General features: G+C 36.1%; 2 protein-coding genes across 3 annotated transcripts in view; one reads left to right on the forward strand and one right to left on the reverse strand.

The window, feature by feature from the left end:
* Nucleotides 1-5,998: 5,998 nt before the first annotated feature.
* PMCH (pro-melanin concentrating hormone) lies at nucleotides 5,999-7,729 on the forward strand. Its single transcript, XM_027541972.1, has 3 exons — nucleotides 5,999-6,671; nucleotides 7,023-7,221; nucleotides 7,503-7,729. The coding sequence occupies exons 1-3, from the start codon at nucleotides 6,423-6,425 to the stop codon at nucleotides 7,550-7,552; spliced, it is 498 nt and encodes a 165-aa protein (XP_027397773.1). The 5' UTR covers nucleotides 5,999-6,422; the 3' UTR covers nucleotides 7,553-7,729.
* PARPBP (PARP1 binding protein) overlaps nucleotides 6,673-24,061 on the reverse strand; it is a 68,317-nt gene continuing 50,928 nt past the window's right edge. For both annotated transcript variants that reach the window (XM_027541969.1, XM_027541970.1), the window contains 2 exons: nucleotides 8,752-8,887; nucleotides 6,673-8,293 (listed from right to left, as the gene is read on the reverse strand). In XM_027541969.1, coding sequence (XP_027397770.1) covers nucleotides 7,953-8,293; nucleotides 8,752-8,887 — 477 coding nt within the window. In that variant the 3' untranslated portion in view covers nucleotides 6,673-7,952. The remainder of the gene's footprint in view (nucleotides 8,294-8,751; nucleotides 8,888-24,061) is intronic.

Below are 24,061 nucleotides of genomic sequence, written 5' to 3' on the forward strand. Positions count from 1 at the left end.
TCTGCTACAGAAAATCCTTCTTTACAAAGTTGGCTTTAAAACAAACCAAAAAAACCCAAGTACAACAATAACAAACATTAGTTAAAATCAATTCTACCTGAAAAGAACAAAAATATATTAAATTTAAATCAGAAGGCAATAAGCGGAAGGAGAAAATATATTAGAACCAATAAAAATCGCAAAAGAAAGTAGCACATAATATTAGTAATTCAATAAACAAGGTAAATGTAAATGGACTAAACTCTCCAAGTAAAAGACAAAAACGACAAAGACAAAATATTCCAAATTCAGCTATATGATATTTACAACAGACACATATAAAACATATACGTGATACAGGAAAAGTGATAGTAAAAGACACATTATTAAAGCTAGAGAGGGTCATGATACATGGTTTAGTTTATGGGAAAGGCAAAACAATTTCTACTTTTAATGTCCTAATAACATATGCTCAAAATAAATGAAGGAAAAATTGCAAACTAGAAATAGAATTAGATAAATCCATTATCATAATGAAAGATTTGCAAATATTTCTCTATAACTGATAATTCATGCAGACAAAAAATCAGTAAGACACAAGATTTGAACAACATATTATCATGTTGGCAATAAAAGAAATAAAGGAAAATTATAAACCAGTCTCATTCGTGATAATAAATGCAAAATGTATAAATCAAATATTACCAAATTGAATTCAATAATATTTTAAAAGGTTTGTTTCATAAATACATGGTTGGTTTAATATGGGGAAAATCTGTTCATTTTCTAAATGAAAGACTGGCAGAGAAAAAATACAGTCATCTCAAGAGATGCAGAAAAAACATTCAATAACATTTAATAATTCATGATAAAAATTATTTGTAAGCTAAAAATAGAAAAGAACATCCTGCAAGTCATAAAGGGAGCCTACAAAAAAATCTAGAGCAAACATCATGTTCAAAGGTGAAAAGTTGAAAGCATTCTCTGTAAAATCAGTAATACTGCAAAGAATTGTTATTTCCATATCCAACATTCACAGGTTTCAGTCAGTCTGTTTGCACACATGGACAGACACAGAGATAAACACACACAAACACACACACTTGCAAGAAGGAAATAACGTATCATTATTATTTATATAAACTGTCTTCATGGGAAATCACAAAGAATTAATATAAACTACTGATTTAAAGAATTGTTACTATTGAGTTCAAGATTTTAACAAGTGTTTTGTATATAAGAACACTAGAGAAAAGCCAACTGCATGTGTTCAAACCAGCAATAAGGTTAGAAAAGGTAAATTTTTAAAAGAATACAACTTATAATAACTAAAAATAAAGAGCTTAATTAAATTATGTAATTAATTGCCCAGTTAAGTCCGAATCTTTGCGAGGCCATGGACTATATAGCCCACCAGCCTCCTCTAACCCTGGGATTGTCCAGGCAAGAATACTGGAGTGAGTTGCCATTTCCTCCTCCAGGGGATCTTCCTGACCCAGGGATCGAACTCTAGTCTCCTGCATTGTCAGATGGGCTCTTTAGCACTAGTACGAGCTGGGAAGATTATAAACAATTATAATTCTTGACACAAAGGTATATAAGAAAAAGATATGAAGGAAACAATAAAATATCATTAAAAGATTAAGGAAGATATTAATAAATATGTAAAAGTACCATGTTCATGAATAAGTAAATTATCTTAAGAGTGTCAATTCACTTGCAAAATTAATCTGTAGAACGGATGTAATTCCCTTCAAAATTCCAAGATTTATGTGGAAAAGAAACGGACAAAATCAGCCAAGAAACTTCTACGGAAGAAAAACTGGTCACTGAGTAGAGGGCTGAGAAACTTGACCTACCAGATATCAGAAGTTATTTCAAAGTTATAACAATTAATACTGTGGATTTGGCAGTAGAATAGAGAGTTCAGAAAGAGACCTACACATACATAGGAACCTAATACACTGCAGAGATGGCATTGCAGATTGGCAGGAAGAAGATGAGTTATTTAAGAAATTAAGGACGTCTGGAGAAAGTTGAAATTTAGTTCTTAAACAGGAGATTCTAGATGAATTAAGAATTTAAATCTGAAAGTCAAAACATTTAAACTTTTAGAAAATATAGAAATAAGTTAATGATCTCAGGGTTTGGAAGGACTTCCAAATAACAGCATATTAAAAATATTAACCACAAAAACCACAAAGAAAATTAAAACATTAAAATTAAGGAGCTTGGTTCACCAAAAGACATCATGAAGGGATTCAAAAGATAAGACATAATGTAATAAAAAAATGTCAAAACACAAGAAAGAATTAATATCCAACATATATTAAACTTACATAAATCAACAAGAAAAAAATAAACAACCCAATAATGAAAATTTTTTCTTTAAATGGTATAAGCATACGAAAAGACATCCAGCCTCCTTGGTAATTAGAGAAATAAACATTAAATGACAATAAGATACCCACGTGTTAACTACAACCTACAGCAGTAAGAACTCTCATACCTTGCAGGTGGGGGCTTAAACTGGCTACTACTATTCTGTAGCCATTTCAGCATTAATAAAGCCGAAATGCACATAATATATGACACAGCAATGCCAGAACTAGAAATATGCCCTAGAAAAACTATTGCACATGTATACCAGAAGAATATATACAAGAATGTATTCTCTTACTTGGTAGGGTCACCATTAGAAATTAACTCTGAAATGTTTAACTAAAAATTATACAACACACTCATTATCTAAAATTAAGGTTTATGGATAATGTAAATATTCTCTTTGTGGACCTGCTAAATTCACTAATAAATATTAGTAATAAAAGCATCACTACGAACAAAGCTAGTGGAGGTGATGGAATTCCAGTTGAGCTATTTCAAATCCTGAAAGATGATGCTGTGAAAGTGTTGCACTCAATATGCCGGCAAATTTGGAAAACTCAGCACTGGCCACAGGACTGGAAAAGTCCCATTCCAAAAGTTTTCATTCCAATCCCAAAGAAAGGCAATGCCAAAGAATGCTCAAACTACTGCACAACTGCACTCATTTCACACTCTACTAAAGTAATGCTCAAAATTTTCCAAGCCAGGCTTCAGCAGTACATGAACCGTGAACTTCCAGATGTTCAAGCTGGCTTTAGAAAAGGCAGAGGAACCAGAGACCAAATTGCCAACATCCGCTGGATCACCAAAAAAGCAAGAGTTCCAGGAAAACATCTATTTCTGCTTTATTGACTATGCCAAAGCCTTTGACTGTGTGGATCACAGTTTATTGGTGTGAAAATTGATGTGAAAATTCTGAAAGAGATGGAAATACCAGACCACCTGACCTGCCTCTTGAGAAACCTGTATGCAGGTCAGGAAGCAACAGTTAGAACTGGACATGGAACAACAGACTGGTTCCAAATAGGAAAAGGAGTACGTCAAGGCTGTATATTGTCACCCTGCTTATTTAACTTCTATGCAGAGTACATCCTGAGAAACGCTGGGCTGGAAAAAGCACAAGCTGAAATCAAGATTGCCGGGAGAAATATCAATAACATCAGATATGCAGATGACACCACCCTTATGGCAGAAAGTGAAGAGGAACTAAAAAGCCTCTTGATGAGAGTGAAAGAGCAGAGTGAAAAGTTGGCTTAAAGCTCAACATTCAGAAAACGAAGATCATGGCATTTGGTCTCATCACTTCACGGGAAATAGATGGGGAAACAGTGGAAACAGTGTTAGACTTTATTTTTGGGGGCTCCAAAATCACTACAGATGGTGACTGCAGCCATGAAATTAAGACGCTTTCTCCTTGGAAGCAAAATTATGACCAACCTAGATAGCGTATTGAAAAGCAGAGACATTACTTTGCCAACAAAGGTCCATCTAGTCGAGGCTATGGTTTTTCCTGTGGTCACGTATGGATGTGAAAGTTGGACTGTGAAGAAAGCTGAGAGCCAAAGAATTGATGCTTTTGAACTGTGGTGTTGAAGACTCTTGAGAGTCCCTTGGACTGCAAGGAGATCCAACCAGTCCATTCTGAAGGAGATCAGCCCTGGGATTTCTTTGGAAGGAATGATGCTAAAGCTGAAACTTCAGTACTTTGGCCACCTCATGAGAAGAGTTGACTCATTGGAAAAGACTCTGATGCTGGGAGGGATTGAGGGCAGGAGGAGAAGGGGACGACAGAGGATGAGATGGCTGGATGGCATCACTGACTCGATGGACGTGAGTCTGAGTGAACTCCGGGAGTTGGTGATGGACAGGGAGGCCTGGCGTGCTGCGATTCATGGGGTCGGAGTCGAACACAACTGAGCGACTAAACTGAACTGAATCTTCTGTAAATACAAAGATAGAAACACATCTGACAGGCATATATACTTTAAACACCAAAGACTACTCCAAGCATTTATGTGTTGGGGGCCAGCGTGAGGCACTCCGCCCGTGGCAAAGGTCATGAGGAAGGAGGCTCAACATATGCAAAGGCGGGATCGAGCCTCAGGAGTCCCCCTGGAAATCCTCGAGCATCTACCCCCATAACCAGAGCCTGCCTACTTTACTACTTTGTGCTCTCACCTACACCTCTGACTTTATGGGGGGCTGTCCCCCACCACTTCTTTAGGAGAAGGAGTTAACTTAGAGCTCCAGTTAATAAAAACTCCTGGGAGTGACAAGAGTGTTTTAACCTACAAACTCCTCTGAAGGTTCTCTGGCCTGCCTGACAGGCTTGTCCGGCCACATGTGATCGCTCACAGCCTCCCAACCGTGAGAGACATGAGATGCTTTAAACCTTCTAAAAACAGGTTCCTTAGAAAAGTTAGAAAACCATTAGTATAAGTATAGTGGGCTGATTAGAAATTGTATTGAAGGGTTTTTCATTTGTTGAGCCAATGTTTGTTGCTAAGTCTCCACATCCCCTGCCCTTACACACATTAATGAATATATAGAAGAAATAAGTATTAACCTTTGATATTAATCACGTTAGACCTTAGGCTAAGTAAATTCTTTCCTTAATTAAAACCCACTACACCCTCACCCTATAGGAATGTAACTTTAACTGGTACCTTCGGAAGGTGGAGTCTTTTTTAAGAATAATCACCCCTGGAGAAATAAGTGTCCTGGTTGACTGACCGCTGTCACAAGAAGAGGGTCATAAATTGTCAGCAGGCCCCCTGGCCAGAAGATGATGTAACACCCCTAAGACCTCTGTATACATTTGTATGAAGCACCTGACTTTGATAAAAGTCAGGACTGCTGACCCTGCATGACTTTTGCATAACATCTCAGTGTATAAAAGTAGACCATGGAAAATAAAGAATTGGGATCAGTTCCTCGAAATACTGGTCTCCCCATGTCGCTCTCTCTCTCAAACTCTGGCTGCGTCTCCATCTGGAGCACGGAACCCACCAAGCTTACTAATTTTGCGCGGGCTTCTAAGATCTGACTGGGGAGGCCTCAGTGTCTCCTCTCCTTTGGGAGAACGGAAGGACGCCTGCGGCCTACGTAAGTGATGCAAACTTCTTGTCTTGAAGTTTTATTGGTCTCCCGCATAAACCAAGCTACTCAGCTTCTTTTCTCCACTGAATTTTCCTACTGAGCTATCCTCATTCTATTACTCTTTACATCTCTAATTAATATCTAACTGAAGCTATTGTATCCTGATCCTCGCCGACGCCGTCCCCACTTCGAAATCCCTGGATCAGCCGGGGATGGACCTCGGCATTTATGGGAAAAAAAATCTTTTTGAAGATTATTTCAATTTAATCAGGATTGAAAGTATTTAAACTTTGACCCTTATAATCCTAAGTGAAGGGCTTAGGTGTCAATAGTGGTAATGAATCCACCTGCCAATGCAATAGTCACAGGTTCTATCTCTGTGTTGGGATGATCCCCTGGAGTAGGAAATGGCAACCCTCTCCAGTATCCTTGCCTGGAAAATTCCAGGACAGAAAAGGCTGGTGGGCTACAGTCCATGGGGTCGCAAAAAGTTGGGCATGACTGAGCATGAGCACATACACACACACATTCTGAGTAAAAGAAGTAACTTTAGTTTTAATATTGTACTTAATTGAAAATATACAGAAGGAAACAATATAAATAAACAAGAAAAGAATATGGAGAGTCTGATGTCCTGTGGTCTTCCTTAATAAGAACTCACTTTCAAGAGACTATAATCTCCTCAACACAAAGCTTTCTACCAAGGATCCTAATAAGATTCTGAGAAAATTCACACTTAAACAATATGCCACTAAAACCAAAACAAGGTATTACCAGCTCTACAAAAGGTTGGTTTCTATCTGATGAGTCATTTCTAAAATGATGAAAGTTTTTCAAGTGCTTTCTATTCAAGCTGGAAAATATATAAAGGCAAGAATCATTTACAAAGCAGGATGACTGAGAAATTTCACTTCATTTTATACATCCTTGTTTGACTCTATGCAAACATCAAACTAAGGATGGCAAAAATGAGTTTCTCTTCCTACATATTAATACTAACTTTTTCTTTGCTTTCTCAAGGCATTTCACTTTCAGCATCCAAGTCGATAAGAAATTTAGACGATGACATGGTATTTAAAACGTTGAGGCTGGGGAAAGCCTTTCAGAAGGAAGATACCGCAGAAAAATCAATTGTTGTTCCTTCCCTGGAGCAATATAAAAATGATGAGAGCAGTTTCATGAATGATGAAGAAAACAAAAATTCAAAGGTAAGTGATAATGCGACTTGTCCTTTATTTCAATGGAAATTTGAATGATCTTTATGAATCCTTTGAAAGTAAAGTTGATACTTTTATAAGCAGAAGCACGTGAAAAAAAGTTACAGTATGCATTAGAACAATTAAACAAATTTCATACATACCAGGTTGTTCTTCCATTCTGGGAAATATCTCTTATTCAAAAAGTTTTTATTCCCTGAAAATCTTGTATCTAAAGTATTTCTTAAAGGGTAAAAACAGTGCAGGGCATATTTAAATTGATCAATAAGAATATTACACAATTGTATTATAGTTCCATTCCAAATAGAACAGTTAAAACACAAATCAACCTTTTCTTTACAGAATGCAGGTTCCAAACATAATTTCTTAAATCATGGCCTGCCACTGAATCTGGCTATAAAACCTTATCTTGCACTAAAAGGATCTGTAGCTTTTCCAGCTGAGAATGAAGTTCAAAATACTGAATCAACACAAGAAAAAAGAGAAATTGGGGATGAAGAAAACTCAGCTAAATTTCCTATAGGAAGGAGAGATTTTGACAGTGAGTAGTTTTTTTAAAATTGAATTCTTATACCTTAATATCATAAAATAGAACTTTGAATTTAATGGAATTTGGGTCCAATCATAACAAAATCAAACAAGACCATGATTCAACTTGTACTTGATACTACGTGACTCTTGCAAAAGATGTGAAATTAAAAAGTATTTAATTAGTTATTACAATTGTAATTTACTCAGATTTAGCTATACTAGATCCATTCTTTTATTTCTAATCAACTTTGTGTGATACTAGTCTTCTAAACAATTTTGTTTTTCCTTCAGTGCTTAGGTGTATGCTGGGAAGAGTCTATCGACCTTGTTGGCAAGTCTGATGCCTGTTGGTCCACATCATCATTTAAAAAGAAAGCAAAATCATTTAATTGCCTCTCGGGAAAAAAGCCCTTAATGTTGCTATGACTTGTATTATTTTAAATGTCTGTTTTAAAAGAAAGTGGTATTGTTATGCCTAAATGATTGCTTTACTTGTGCATTAAACTTTATGAATTTTATGCATAATTATGACTTACTAGTATTTTTTAAAACAACGCTTAACATGCTAACCATACGTACACTGCAGACCAAAATAATAAAGCACTATAACTTACACCTTCATTGCTTAAAAATTAAGTAGAAGAATTTGGTAAATGGTTTTATATATATATATATATATATATATATATATATATATATATTTATATACACACACAAACCTAAAGAACATAAAAGATAATTTCATAGTCTAAAAAACTGAGTCAACTTTGTCTGGCCAGTAATCAATTTGTCCTTGGTGGTACATCTATTGCTTTTTGCAACTCTGAGTAGTTTGCCATCCAATTTATTCTGCAAATCTTTTGATGTCTTAGGTATCTTAACAATTTTGTGTTGAAGTGGTTCATTTCCATTATCACAGAGAATATTTTCATCATCCAAATCCACCTGTTTCCTTTTTGAGCTTGTATTTCCTGTCAGACTACTTGATTTTCTTGCTACTTTTTCTTTTTCACTTCTGCCCAGATGAACATTTCCAGAACTTGTTCCAATTGTTGGTCTTCCAACAGAAGAATTTACACCTTCTGTTATGCAAGATGAAAAGAGGAAAGAAATTACATAATACTTAAAATTATTACACATGAGATTTTATAAACTTTTAAAGTAAAGAATATTTTAAAATTTATGATTTACAATCAAATATAAATTACATTACTAACAGATACAGCAATATTACTATCACATTTCTTTTCATTTTACCGTTTCACTTTTCATCCCTACAAACAATAAATTTGCTTTGTCTGAATGCACAACACAATCCTTAAATGCTACTACAAGTTATTTCTTAAATACATTTAACTAAATCAAACTAAGTCCTAATTCTATATACCAATTTGTACTTAGATATAACTTTTAAAATAAACTCAAGTCTTTAAAAATATAAACTTTTACATTACAAAAAAAAAATCTAGTTTTACTTAAGTTAAAACCATCAGTACACTAGAATTAAATTGTTATTCAATTGTTCAATTAGGTCAATTACCAGAAAGGTCATTTTCCATGTGAAGAACACACAAAGGCTCTGATGCTGAATTAACATTATTCCATTTATCCTTGCTTATCATGCAGTCATCTTTATAAGTACAGGCAAACTGAGATCTAATTGAGGTTTGCTTCATCTGGTAACAAGAAAGAAGAAGAAAATATGCAATTTGCCCTTTATTTTTACTTACTTTTTCATCTATATAGAAATATACTCTGTAGTAATTGAGGTACCATAAAAATTTCCCTTAAAAATTTCATTATCTATTGGGAACTTTTAATCCTTAATATTCCATAGTTTGCAAACTCATTCACTGCTACAATTAGCTTTTTTTTTCCCAGTAATATCAGTTTTGTATATGTTTTTGATAATTTTTGTAAAAGCTTACCAAATCAATTATAAACTCTACAAAGGCCTTTGTTACACATTCCTATGTCCGAGTTGCCTTAGAAAGTGGATTTTACTGTAAGTTTAATAATGACATACATGATATACATAATCCTAGAAAAATAGAAGCTTTTAATCTTAACAAATTAACACAGTAAACTCTTTTAGGGAAAAAAAAGAAATTAAAGAAACTAAGGAAGGGAGAGACACTAGGATGAAATAGAGAAATAGGAGAAGGTAAAAGAAGCAAAAATAGGCAACTAACAAAGAAACAAGATAAAACAGTGCTGAATGAAAGGCTTTATTTCTTAATTAAAAACTTGAATATTTACAAAATTAAGAAATAAGATGGGCTTCTCTGGTGGCTCAGTAGTAAAGAATCTGCCTGCAATGCAGGAGACGTGGAATCGATCCCTGGGTTGGGAAGATCCCATGGAGAAGAAAATGGCTGCCCACTCCAGTATTCTTTCCTGGGAAATGCCATGGACAAAGAAACCTGCAGGCTACCGTCCACAGGATTGCAAGAGTCAGACAGGACTTAGTGACTAAACAACAACAAACAAGAAGATCTGACCAAGTGATTTAATAGCTGAGTATTCAAAGTATACTCCTGTAATTATCTTAAAACATGAGAAACAGGAGAAAATTAGAAGGCTAAATTTAATTCTTAAGCACTGAAAAGGATGTCAAGAAAATACTTTTGGAAATGCATTCTGTAAACATAAAACCAGTGGCTGTTTTAAGAAGAGGAATTAATTTCAAAACAAAGTAATCTACACAGATAATGCAAATTTCAACAATTGCAGCTGCTGTATAATGCCATTTAGTTATTATAATAGTGAGATTTCTCCAAATAATTAGAAATCATCTCAAATCCTTTTCAGAAATAGACAAGTTTAAATTTCAAATACATGATTAAATAAAGAGGACTTCAACAATTCAAAAATTAATACTTCAAAGTATAACTAAATCATGCTGAACAAAGCTCACAGAGCATATATTGATACATTTCACGAAGTCTAAAACAGCAAGATTTTATATTATATATTCAGTAATTATATATTGTGTTTTATATTCAGAGAGATAACTGCATTAACCCCCTCTGATGTTTGCAGAGATAATGGCAATGAAACCCACTGACTATAATTTAGAAGAAATGAGAATAGTCCCCAGTCCAGCTGCTTCATAAAAGCAAGTTTTCTCAGGATGACAAATTTTATATCTTTTTGAGTAATGGTATTTATGAGAGCCTCTAGCTCCCAGAACACTAAAAATTATGTTTAATTTGCTTGAAGATTCAGACAATTAGAATTTATCTTCCATTTAAGCACAAAAATACACAACATTGAAAAAATGTGAAAATGTAAAAGATCAAAAACTATGTTTTTAAAAAGTGAAATACAGTAGGCTTTGACAATGGATGGAGCTATAGTGCAAGATCTTCATGAATCCACAAGAATGCAACTACTCTCAAATAGGTTCTACCATGAGATGCCCTAAAATACAACTGAAGGCTTTAACTAGGGATTTAACTTTAATCCCTTTCTGGATAGTATTAATTTCATAAGTAGAGAATTAAAACAATTAGTAAAACTATTAAAATAAATAGTTAATAAAATAAAATTTATATTACATATCATTACTGTAGCAAATTATCCAAAAACTTTTACTTCCATCTACAAAACAAATACTGTTAATATATTTTTATACAATGTTTCTTTCATTTCACCAAGGTAACTGCCTATATAGAAAATTATAAATTTATTGCTTGCAAAGAGTTATAAAGAGTATGGTAAGACCATGAAAGCAAACAGACGCTAAGTGACTGGCAAGGAGCACTCCCATAATATCCAAATAGTGATGGCACCTACAGGTGGCTTGAGGGACTTCAACCTCCCACCGAAAAACCTTCATCAGTACCACTTATGTATGCGTGCTTAGTCACTCAGAAGTGTCAGATTCTTTGCGACTCCATGGACTGTAGCCCTCCAGGGTCCTCCGTTTATGAGATTCTCCAGGCAAGAATACTGGAGTGGGTAGCCATTCCCTTCTCCAGGAAATCTTCCTGACCCAGAGATCAAATCCAGGTATCCTGCAGGCAAACCCATGATCTGCAGGCAGATTCTTTACCGTCTGACCAGGGAAGCCCTAGTATCACTCATAAAACACTCTACATAAAAAGACAATAATTATATTATTGAACACAGACAACTGACATTGTCTCTTATACTTCATATGAATCTTACACTTCATATGAATAAAAATTTCTTTAGAAAGTTATTTTTACTAATTTTAAACTTACATCTGAGTAAAAACCTCTTTTTGCTATATAAATACAGTTGTAAAATAAGTTCAATAGCCCTCTTGACAACTAGATTTCTTCTCTTCAGGCCTCCAATAGAAATTCTCTAGTCCTTAGCCAGAGTAGGCCAGTTTCAGAAAACTAGAGTTATAAGGCAATGGATTCTTAAAACACTGATAACAAGTTGATATGAGAAAGGAAATTAGTTAGCCACTATATTTACCACGAAAAACATTATTTATAAACATAACAAAATACAAGAGAGAACCATAATGGTGCTATGGTAATATTGCAATATTTATATCCAAAACTGAAAGTAGTTATATTGAGGATATATTTTTTTTTTTTTTGGTAAGAGATTCTATGTGAGTTTTTTCTCTGCCCTGTACAAATATCTTTTTAAATCAATTATCACTTATTAAGTTCCAACTATGTAACAGGCACACAGAATACTAGACTACTAGGATGTATTCTATAATCACAAAGACACTCTACTTATAAAATGTGCTGTTGACACACAGCTGGAAGAAATAATAAATTGGATAACAGAATCAAGACTGAAAAGATCTCAGAAGGCTAGAACAATAAGTAGAAAATAGCAAAATGAAAATGAATGAGGATAAACAAAGTCCTATATTTAAGTTCAAAATACCAATTACAGATGTACAGGATGAGAATCTGACTTAAAAACATATGAAAAAGACCCACAGATTTTAATTGATCATGAACTTCACTGAAGCCAACACTGTGATATTGAACTAAGAAATGCACGTAAAAAGACAAGATGATATGATGCAAAAGGCATCAGATTTGCCATCAAAAGACCTGGCTTCTTATACTGGCCCTATCACTTACTAACTAGATGATCTTGGGTAAACCTAAAAATCTCTCACTTATCCACACATAAATGGGAATATTTGCCTCACAGAGTTGTCGAGATTAAGTGAAGTGAAAAATATGAAAGAGTTATATATAACTCTATATAGAGAGAGTTATATGTAACTCTAAAGATATATGTAGATACTATATAGTTACTAATGTAGTAACACATAAAGTTACTATAGAGTAGTATAGAGTAGGAAATTTCCTATAGAGTAGGAAATCTGTTGAATTAGGTTTCTCAGGACCCAGTCAACTCTAAAATGATTCTAGGAATGTAGTTCAAAAAATGAATTTACAGTCAGCTTCTTCATTTTAGTTATTAATACAATACAAGCTACACTGACTTGTATTTATAACTTAAAAGAGATTGCTTTTCCTTTGTTCATAAAAGTTGAATTTTTCTGCACCAGATTAGTGGCTACATAGAACTCAGATTACTTCCTGTTGCAAATTTTCCAAATCTCTCTGTGTATTTGATTTGGAATCACAAATAAGCAAAACAATTCCCTTCTGAAAGTGCTTTTGAAGTACTAAACAACTAAGAATAATCTTCAGATTCATACATGGCTGTTAAAATCATTTTATGTTCAAGTCACATGAGAGAAAAGGATTCAAAGTTTTCCTTTGTAGAGTGATTTCCCCTCTTTGGAAAGATTTCTATCCACAGTAAAATTGCAATGAACTTCAAACCTGCCAAGAATTGGAAAAGTCCTTTTGCCACAACTTTTTTTAAAACTGAAATTATTAGTAGGTTCCCAGTTTAAGGAAAATAGTACTTCACAAAGGAAAGCCTGACTCCAGTTAAATTAAGACAAATGAGTCAAAATATTGAAAAGTCATAGAAACTTCCAGTTAGCTGTATTAATAAGAGAATAAAATTTCTAAGCCCCCATTATACAGATATATTTCATTAACAAGTTTGGAAATTACTCAACATACTTATTTGACATATAACTACTCAAAATTTATCATTTCACTCTTACAATACCACATTTTCAAAAGAAAAGAGATCTGCTATGATTTTTTTAAAATAATTTTCTTTATTTATTTTTGATTGTGCTGGGTCTTTGTTGCTGCAGGCTTGTCTCTAGTTGTGGTGAGTGGGGCTACTCTCTAGTAGCAATGAGAGGGCTTCTCATGGTAGTGGCTTTTCTTGGTGAGGAGGACAGGCTATATAGGGCTCCTGGGCTCTAGTGCACAGGCTTAAATGTTGTAGCACATGGACTTAGTTGCTCCATGGCATGTGGGATTCTCCCAGGTAAGGGATCACACCTGTGTCTCCTGCACTGGCAGGCAGATGCTTTACCACTGAGCTACCAGGAAAGCCTGAGATTTGCTATCCTTAGTGAAATATGAACTTGTGAGTATATCAAATGATCCATTTCTTCATCAATAAAATTCCACTTAACTTTGCTAAATAATGGTAAGATAATATTATGACCTAGGTAATAGCATGATATTTTTATGACTCCTTATTATAATTACTATGCCTTCATTTACTCTTTAGAAACAGCACAAACTTTGAAGCTGTTATTGTTCAGTCACCAAGTCCTATCTGACTCTTTGCAACCCCATGGACCGCAGCACACCAGGCTTCCCTGTCCCTCACCATCTCCAGGAGTTTGCCCAATTCACGTCTATTGAACTGGTGATAACCTTCCAACCATCTCATCCTCTATTGCTCTCTTCTCCTTCTGCCTTCAATCTTTCCCAGCATCAGGGTCTTTTCCAATGAGTCGGCTCTTGGCATCACGTGGCCAAAGTATTGGAGCTTCAGCAACAGTCCTTCCACTGAGTCTTCAAGGTTGATTTCCTTTAAGATTGACTGGTTTGATTTCCTTGCTGTCCAAAGGACTCTCAAGTCTTTTCCAGCACCACAGTTCAAAAGCATCAATTCTTCAGCACTCTGCCTTCTTTATGGTCCAATTCTCACATCCATACGTGACTTCTAGAAGTTTTACATCTAAATACAATCCTTACTCTGATACTTACTAGGTATATGGACTGTAAAATAATGCCTTTTAGACTTCAGCAAGGATTAACTGGAATGAGGTATATAAAATGTCTAGTATAACACTTAGAAGGTACGCAATAAATCCCATCCTCATTCCTTCAGTCAAAATGTGTTCAAATTTTAGTTCAAACAAATATAAACATCCCATATCCATTCTAATGAAAAATACTGTTCAGTCACCTTCTTAAAGAGACTTGTACTGATCATTCTCTTTAGAACCAAAACACACACAAAGGAACATACTCTCCTTATAACCCTTCCCAGCTTTATTTCCCTCCATAGCACTGATAACCATCTAATACATTGATACAATATAATTATCTTATTTATTTTCTGCCTCTCCCAACTAAAAGGTAAGCTCCATGAACAAAACCTTAGTTTGCCAACCGATGGTGTGCTCTGGTCCTCTTATGATGCTCTTCATCCCACAGGGTGAGGAGTTAAGAGACTATGACCTCACTTTATAGATCCTGTTCCAAGTATCTAAGGGCCCCAGAATTCCTTGCTCAAACTGCCAAGGGGCTGGGCCAGCATTGGCCTCTTCCTCTAGGAAGGGCTTACTGCTTATGACAAGGGTGTTGGGGAAACATGTGTATGTTTCTGGGTGGAGGGTCTCTAAGAGCAGGGAACAGAACCAGGATTAAAGGAATTGTAGGGGCAGATCAGAACCCACTCCAGTGTTCTTGCCTGGAGAATCCCAGGGACAGGGGAGCCTGGTGGGCTACCATCTATGGGGTTGCACAGAGTCAGACACGACTGAAGCGACTTAGCAGCAGCAGCAGCAACAGGGGCAGACCAGAGATTTCCATTTATATTCTTGCACCCCAGTCCCATAAATACTGGGGGAAGACTTGTCCATCAGAGCAGGGCAGGGAGTGTCTGTTTTGTTTGCAGATGTATTTCCAATTCTTAGGACAGAGCCTGGTACTCAGTAGGCATTTAATACATGTTTGTTGAGTGAATTAAGTAAAATTATAACAGACGCTAACAGGTGTAGGCATCCGCTGCATCATGGAAAAAACCAAGAGAGTTCCAGAAAAACATCTATTTCTGCTTTATTGACTATGCCAAAGCCTTTGACTGTGTGGATCTCAATAAACTGTGGAAAATTCTGAAAGAGATGGGAATACCAGACTACCTGACCTGCCTCTTGAGAAATCTGTATGCAGGTCAGGAAGCAACAGTTAGAACTGGACATGGAACAACAGACTGGTTCCAAACAGGAAAAGGAGTACATCAAGGATGTATATTGTCACCCTGCTTATTTAACTTATATGCAGAGTACATCATGAGAAACGCTAGACTGGAAGAAACACAAGCTGGAATCAAGATTGCCGGGAGAAATATCAATAACCTCAGATATGCAGAGGACACCATCCTTATGGCAGAAAGTGAAGAGGAACTAAAAAGCCTCTTGATGAAAGTGAAAGTGGAGAGTGAAAAAGTTGGCTTAAAGCTCAACATACAAAACATGGGCCAAAGAACTAAATAGACATTTCTCCAAAGAAGACATACAGATGGCTAACAAACACATGAAAAGATGCTCAACATCACTCACTATCAGAGAAATGCAAATCAAAACCACTATGAGGTACCATTTCACACCAGTCAGAATGGCTACGATCCAAAAGTCTACACGCAATAAATGCTGGAGAGGGTGTGGAGAAAAGGGAACCCTCTTACACTGTTGGTGGGAATGCAAACTAGTACAGCCACTATGGAGAACAGTGTGGAGATTCCTTAAAAAACTGGAAATAGAACTGCCTTATGATCCAGCAATCCCACTGCTGGGCATACACACTGAGGAAACCAGAAGGGAAAGAGACATGTGTACCCCAGTGTTCATCGCAGCACTGTTTCTAATAGCCAGGACATGGAAGCAACCTAGATGTCCATCAGCAGATGAATGGATAAGCTGTGGTACATATACACAAAGGAGTATTACTCAGCCATTAAAAAGAATACATTTGAATCAGTTCTAATGAGGTGGATGAAACTGGAGCCTATTATACAGACTGAAGTAAGCCAGAAAGAAAAACACCAATACAGTATACTAACGCATATATATGGAATTTAGAAAGATGCTAACAATAACCCTGTGTACGAGACAGCAAAAGAGACAGTGATGTATAGAACAGTCTTATGGACTCTGTTGCAGAGGGAAAGGGTGGGAAGACTTGGGAGAATGGCATTGAAACATGTATAAGATCACGTATGAAACGAGTTGCCAGTCCAGGTTCGACACATGATACTGGATGCTTGGGGCAAGTGCACTGGGATGACCCAGAGGGATGGTATGGGGAGGCAGGAGGGAGGAGGGTTCAGGATGGGGAACACATGTATACCTGTGGCGGATTCATTTTGATATTTGGCAAAACTAATACAATCTGTAAAGTTTAAAAATAAAATAAAATTTTTTTTAAAAATCAAAAAAAAAAAAAAAGCTCAACATTCAGAAAATGAAGATCATGGCATCTGGTCCCATTACTTCATGGGAAATAGATGGGGAAACAGTGGAAACAGTGTCAGACTTTATTTTTTTGGGCTCCAAAATCACTGCAGATGGTGACTGCAGCCACGAAATTAAAAGACGCTTACTCCTTGGAAGGAAAGTTATGACCAACCTAGATAGCATATTCAAAAGCAGAGACATTACTTTGCCAACGAAGGTCCGTCTAGTCAAGGCTATGGTTTTTCCTGTGGTCATGTATGGATGTGAGAGTTGGACTGTGAAGAAGGCTGAGCGCTGAAGAATTGATGTTTTTGAACTGTGGTGTTGGAAAAGACTCTTGAGAGTCCCTTGGATTGCAAGGAGATCCAACCAGTCCATTCTGAAGGAGATCAGCCCTGGGATTTCTTTGGAAGGAATGATGCTGAAGCTGAAACTGCAGTACTTTGGCCACCTCATGCGAAGAGTTGACTCATTGGAAAAGACTCTGATGCTGGGAGGGATTAGGGGCAGGAGGAGAAGAGGATGACAGAGGATGAGATGGCTGGATGGCATCACTGACTCGATGGATGTGAGTTTGAGTGAACTCCGGGAGTTGGTGATGGACAGGGAGGCCTGGCATGCTGCGATTCATGGGGTCGCAAAGAGTCGCACACAACTGAGCGACTGAACTGAACAGGTGTATGTGAGCAGAAGGTATGAGGTAATAGAAACCAAGAGGAAGCAAAAGCTTAGAGGTAGAAAAAAAGATGTTCAGAGAGTAAAGAAACCACAGGGTACAGAAATGAGAGAAGTAGACTGGTAAAGAACAGCTAAATTACCCTAAGGACAAAAGCTCTGAAATAGAAAAACAGGTACAGAGTAAACTCTACTCTGTTCAGTATAGTAAAACCATTTGGTACAGAAACAAGAGAGAGATATACATGCACAGAAGAGTTATATCACATTCAAGTGGAGAGAACCATGCAGCTAAAGTCCTTAAGCCCCATTGTATCCACCATTCCTTTCAAGTTCTTCAATATTCCGCCTTTCTTAGGTTCTCATGTACATATCCTTACAATAAGCCCTACAAAAAATAACTGTTCCTTAAAACCACAAAAGCCACACCTTCCTTAATCTTCCCCACATTATTTATTCACTCTTTTTGTACACTACCGAATATACAGCTTCTTTATACTAGTAAATAAATCTAATAATTTCATCGGGTTGTTTGCTCAGCCTGAAATGCTCTCTTCCATCCTCTCTTCTTATTTAAATTCTATTTATTCTAGTCTCTCGTGGTCAGACACCATTTCTTAGTCTTATAAAGGGTTTCTAGTTATTGCATTTGCGTGTATCTTTAATCTACTAGAACTGCAACTATTTAATATGCTGGAGCTAATTAATTAAAATTCAGTTCAGTCGCTCAGTCGTGCCCGATTCTTTGTGACCCCATGAATTGCAGCATGCCAGGCCTCCCTACCATCACCAGCTCCCGGAGTTCACTCAAACTCATGTCCATCTAGTCGATGATGCCATCCAGCCATCTCATCCTCTGTCGTCCCCTTCTCCTCCTGCCCCCAATCCCTCCCAGCATCAGAGTCTTTTCCAATGAGTCAACTCTTCGCATGAGGTGGCCAAAGTACTGGAGTTTCAGCTTTAGCATCATTTCTTCCAAAGAAATCCCAGGGCTGATCTCCTTCAGAATGGACTGGTTGGATCTCCTTGCAGTCCAAGGGACTCTTCAAGAGTCTTCTCCAATAACACAGTTCAAAAGCATCAATTCTTCAGTGCTCAGCCTTCTTCACAGTCCAACTCTCATATCCATACATGACCACTGAAAAAACCATAGCCTCAACTAGACGGACCTTCTTTGGCAAAGTAATGTCTCTGCTTTGAATATGCTATCTAGGTTGGTCATAACTTTCCTTCCAAGGAGTAAGTGTCTTTTAATTTCATGGCTGCAGTCACCATCTGCAGTGATTTTGGAGCCCCAAAAAATAAAGTCTGACATTGTTTCCACTGTTTCCCCATCTATTTCCCATGAAGTGATGGGACCAGATGCCATGATCTTCATTTTCTGAATGTTGAGCTTTAAGCCAACTTTTTCACTCTCCTCTTTCACTTTCATCAAGAGGCTTTTTAGTTCCTCTTCACTTTCTGCCATAAGGGTGGTGTCATCTGCATATCTGAGGTTATTGATATTTCTCCCGGCAATCTTGATTCCAGCTTGTGCTTCTTCCAGCCCAGCGTTTCTCAGGATGTATTCTGCATGTAAGTTAAATAAGCAGGGTGACAATATACAGCCTTGACGTACTCCTTTTCCTGTTTGGAACCAGTCTGTTGTTCCATGTCCAGTTCTAACTGTTGCTTCTTGACCTCCATATAGGTTTCTCAAGAGGCAGGTCAGGTAGTCTGGTATTCCCATCTCTTTCAGAATTTTCCACAGTTTATTGAGATCCACACAGTCAAAGGCTTTGGCATAGTCAATAAAGCAGAAATAGATGTTTTTCTGGAACTCTGTTGCTTTTTTGATGATCTAGAGAATGTTGGCAATTTGATCTCTGGTTCCTCTGTCTTTTCTAAAACCAGCTTGACCATCTGGAAGTCCACGGTTCACATATTGCTGAAGCCTGGCTTGGAGAATTTTGAGAATTACTTTATTAGCGTGTGAGATGAGTGTAATTGTGCAGTAGTTTGAGCATTGTTTGGCATTGCCTTTCCAGTCCCGTGGCCACTGCTGAATTTTCCAAATTTGCTGGCATATTGAGTGCAGCACTTTCACATCACCATCTCTTAGGATTTGAAATAGCTCAACCGGAATTCCATCACTTCCACTAGCTTTGTTTGTAGTGATGCTTTCTAAGGCCCACTTGACTTCACATTCCAGGATGCCTGGCTTTAGGTGAGCGATCACACCATCGTGATTATCTTGGTCGTGAAGATCTTTTTTTGTATAGCTATTCTGTGTATTCTTGCCACCTCTTCTTAATTATACAATATTAAAAATGGAGTTCTTCAGTAGCAGTAGCACATTTCAAGTGTTCACGAGACATGTGGCTAACACCTACAATACTGGACAGCAAAAACTACACAACATTCCCACAGAGAGTTCTGTTGAACACTACTATGTAACAAAGCTTTACAATCTATTTCCCATGGTACATACATGAAGGGCAGATGGATTTTCAAAAGACTCAGGGACATTTTTTAGTTTTCTGGGTCCATAATATTGGAACCAAGATGTAGCTTTACATTGTTAAAGGATGCATCTGTTCCTCCCATCTTTAACTACTACCTGATGTGAAAGGGCCAGTTAAGCTTCAGTAAACACTACAATCATTATATCTTCAAATACTATTTCAATCCTATTTTCTCCTCTCATTCTGGGGATCCAATTAGGCATATGTTAGGCACACTCTGTGTTCTTATCTTCTCTTTTGTTTTTGCATTCCTTATTCTCTCCTTGCTTTAGTTCGTATATTATTCTAATGACCTATCTTCATGTCCACCTGTACTACCTAACGCTATGTCTGGTTTACTATTAAATTTACCTAATTATTAATTTTAGATAATGTTTTTACAGTTCTGGAAATTCTATTTGGTTTTGATTTAAAATGTTTGGTTCTCAGGAGATCCAGGTGGTCTAGGAATTAGGATTTGGCATTTTAACTGCTATGGCCTGAGTTCAAACCCTCGTCAGGGAACTGAGATCCCACAAGTTGCATGGCATGGTCCAAAACAAAAAAAAAAAATTTGCTGTTAGAATTTCCCAATTTTACATCCAATTTGCCCATATATTCCTTTAATTACTTTTAAGTGTTGAAGGACTCTGTCTTTCAAAGGTTTTTACATTGTGTTCTTTGGTCTCCCAACCCACTTCATTTCTAAATGTGGCAAATATCTTGAGAAGGCAACAACCATGTGTTTGAGGCAGGTCCCACTCCTCAAGTGAAGCCTTGTCTTCTGAGCAACTGCAAGACTGCAGGTGATTTTAGTCTACTGGACTGAGACTCCTTAACTTCCTACTCTCTCTAAAATTCAGCATAGGTATCCTAGGTAAAAATAAGTGTGCATCCAGCGCCCCAGTGTTTCCAAATTGTTGCCAGCCCCTCAAGACACCAATACATGTATTAGTTCCTCTTTGCTTCAATGAAATTCCTTTATATGGGCCAAGAGCAAACCCTGGCTCATACCCAAAATTGAAAAACTCATCCCAGAGAAGAAAACTCTGATAACAGACTGTTCACCTCAGAACTTTACCCTCTCCAGATTTTTCGTTTATTTAAACTGCTTTGCTTACACAGCTTTCCTATGTCTTTTAAACATATTTTCCCCAACTTGTCTGCCTTTTATTTTGTTACTGTAACAGAAACGGTATTTTGCAATGATCTACTACATCCTAGTTAGAAACAGAATCCTCCAAGTCTGAGTGATTTCGTGATTCTGTTCCCTCCTTGAGAGCATTTTACTTTCTCTTCAATAACATCTTGAAGACTGCATATTTTCTGTTATCCCCCATTTTTCTGTAGCCTGAAGAATGACAGAGGTAGAAGTAATGCTCAATAGAGGAGACAGATCATCTGAAAAAATATCTGGGTTGGTTCTGCACTTTCTTCTAAGAATTTATTATGTATCATATGTACTAGAAAAAGTCCCTCTACTTAGAGTCTGTATTTCATTCAAATGGAAGGTGATCATTTGGATAATTGCCACAATTCAGTATGCAGCACTAGAGCCTCCAAAGAGTCAATGTGTGAACTCCAGAGTTCATTTTCCACATTACTATGCAGTTACCACTTCTATTATTTCTCTAAAAAGGAAAAAAAATAAAAAACACCACATACTTAGCTGGCTTCTCAGTTTTGGAAATATTTCAGTAATAATTCTCAGGACGTTGTCAACTCACTAGCACACTGTATGGACACTGGAGCTAGACTGAGCTGCTGAATCATGTTGTGCCTTTTCGCTCTGAAATCAGTTTCCTTGCTTAGCCATCATTTTTGAAGTTTACAGTATCCAATTACATTACTTTCTGTTGTTTGCTTTTGGTGAATATTTTTACTAGTTTTGCTATTCTGTACTCATTTTAAGTATTGGGGAGGGAAATTCTATGACTTGAACTCAATCCACCATTTTAATTTGGATATACTCAGTTTGCAAGTATCCTAAAGGTTAAACACAGATGTCTAATTTTCTAATGCCATGAGCATTCTATTGCCTGGCTGCTTATAAAGGTACTAGAGTTAGATCCAGCCTATTTTTTCACACTATCTATGCTAGTTTTTACTGTCCCAACTATGCCAAGCTTTAAGGATCCAGTGTTTTTCTGATCTGCTGACTTAAGCTATTTAGTTAACGCTTATAATTATTCTGACATACATATAATATGAAGGAAAATACTAGACTCAGAATAAGAAAAAGAGATGTATAAACAACTTTTGAGTTGCATCTGATAAGCAAAATACTGCTAAATCAAGCTGGAAGGAACAAAACTAATTAATTTACAAGAATCTAAGAAGGTAAATATCTCTCTAAAAAATATTGTAATAAAAAAGTACGAAGGTACTTGTATAAACCACTTGGAAACTGGCAGTAAGAATGGGGATAAAGCATTTTCTAAAGGTTCCTACCAAAACCATGAAGGTTCAGGAAGAACCTTCTAATTTCCTTCACAGGGGAATTTATTTGACCATCATAGACAATTTTCCAAATAAGGTACAGTAGGAAATAAAACTTGAGCACTTAAAATGAGTTAATGAACACTTTCCAAAGTGGTTTCATAGGATTTTGTGATCAGGAGTGCCTACTTCTATTTATAAACAAGGAAATGAAAATCCAAGAAAAGTTAATTTGCCCCAAATACTAATGACATGGATATTTCACAATCAAGTATGATCTACATCAAAATTCTAAGTTCTCTAATATTATCTACTGTTGTCTTTCCAAGACAGTATTTCAAGTACAGATCATATCTTCTTTCCATGACTAAAAGAAAAGAACTAAATACCAAAAGAGAAAAAGTAACAGGATAATAAAGTAATAAAAGTTGTTAAACTACTTTTCCATAGTTACTCAGTAGTAAATATTAGCAGCATTTTTTTGTTATTCCAGCAAGTATTCAACCTGGCCATGGTTCAGCTATATACCTGGCTAAACCAATTATTTTCACACTTTGCTTTCATAAAGAGTACTGTACTATAAAATATAACCATAAACACCAATTCCTTCCTTTCTCTATTGCCATTTAGTTTCAGAGCTATGTAGACTAAGCCCACTTCACTATTAAGTAACAAAAGCAATGTAATTACAGTCTCATTAGTACTTATCCATAGCTTCACACAATGGCATAAGATACGTCCTGGTAGTTATGATACCTTGGATAAGGTGCTTTCTCAAGGATTTTGATTTCCTCATTTATAAATAAGACTGGATCAGATAAGCTGTTTTCTACTTTCCAAACTTTACAAATTGGTTAATAAATTTTATAGCAATTAGTTGACTCATCAATTTCTAAAAAGACCTTCTCTTTCTTCAGATAGATCATCTCATTTTGATTTACTTAGTTTAACAAAATATCCCAATGATCTTTAAATGAAAATATTAAAGTTTGTCATTATCCATAGAAGGAAAAAATTAAAGAATTTGTTACATTTCTGTTTCTAATCAAGCCCAAAGGATAGATTGTTTTTCAAAAATCTTATGCCTTGGCTATAAGTACTTGGGTTAACAAAGAATTGGAAAGTTTTTCCAAAGAAAAATTATGCAAAAGTCAATGATGTATTCCATAGATGTTATTTACTAATAGCTACTAATAATCAATAGAAAGATCAGGCTTATTAATCTAAATAAACTAAATGGATTTGCAGTATGTAGATGAAACAGATAACTATAAGTTTTACTAACTGGGACTAACTTGCCAAATGTGAATACAAAGAACAAATTAGAGTTCTCAAGTTTTATTAAGAGATGAATAATTATTTGATAATTTAAGGATAACTGTAAATTTTACATGAAAATTTTGTTAAATGAACAAATTCCCAACCATAGAACAGTGTCTGACATATAGCAGATATTCAATAAATATATATATATTAAATGAATAAATGAGTTAAAAATAAGCTTCTTTTTGAGACAAAGATTAAGAAAAATTTAAATGCCTAAAAACATGTTATTAACTACATATAGGCACAATGTTTCATATGTGAACAGGGATGCTAAATGAAAATATAAAGAATAGCTTTAGTGAATGAACAATGTGAAATGTTCTCCTTGTCTCAATCTACAATCAATTACA

The sequence above is a fragment of the Bos indicus x Bos taurus genome, chromosome 5 (genome assembly GCF_003369695.1).
Source record: "Bos indicus x Bos taurus breed Angus x Brahman F1 hybrid chromosome 5, Bos_hybrid_MaternalHap_v2.0, whole genome shotgun sequence".
NCBI lineage: Eukaryota > Metazoa > Chordata > Mammalia > Artiodactyla > Bovidae > Bos > Bos indicus x Bos taurus.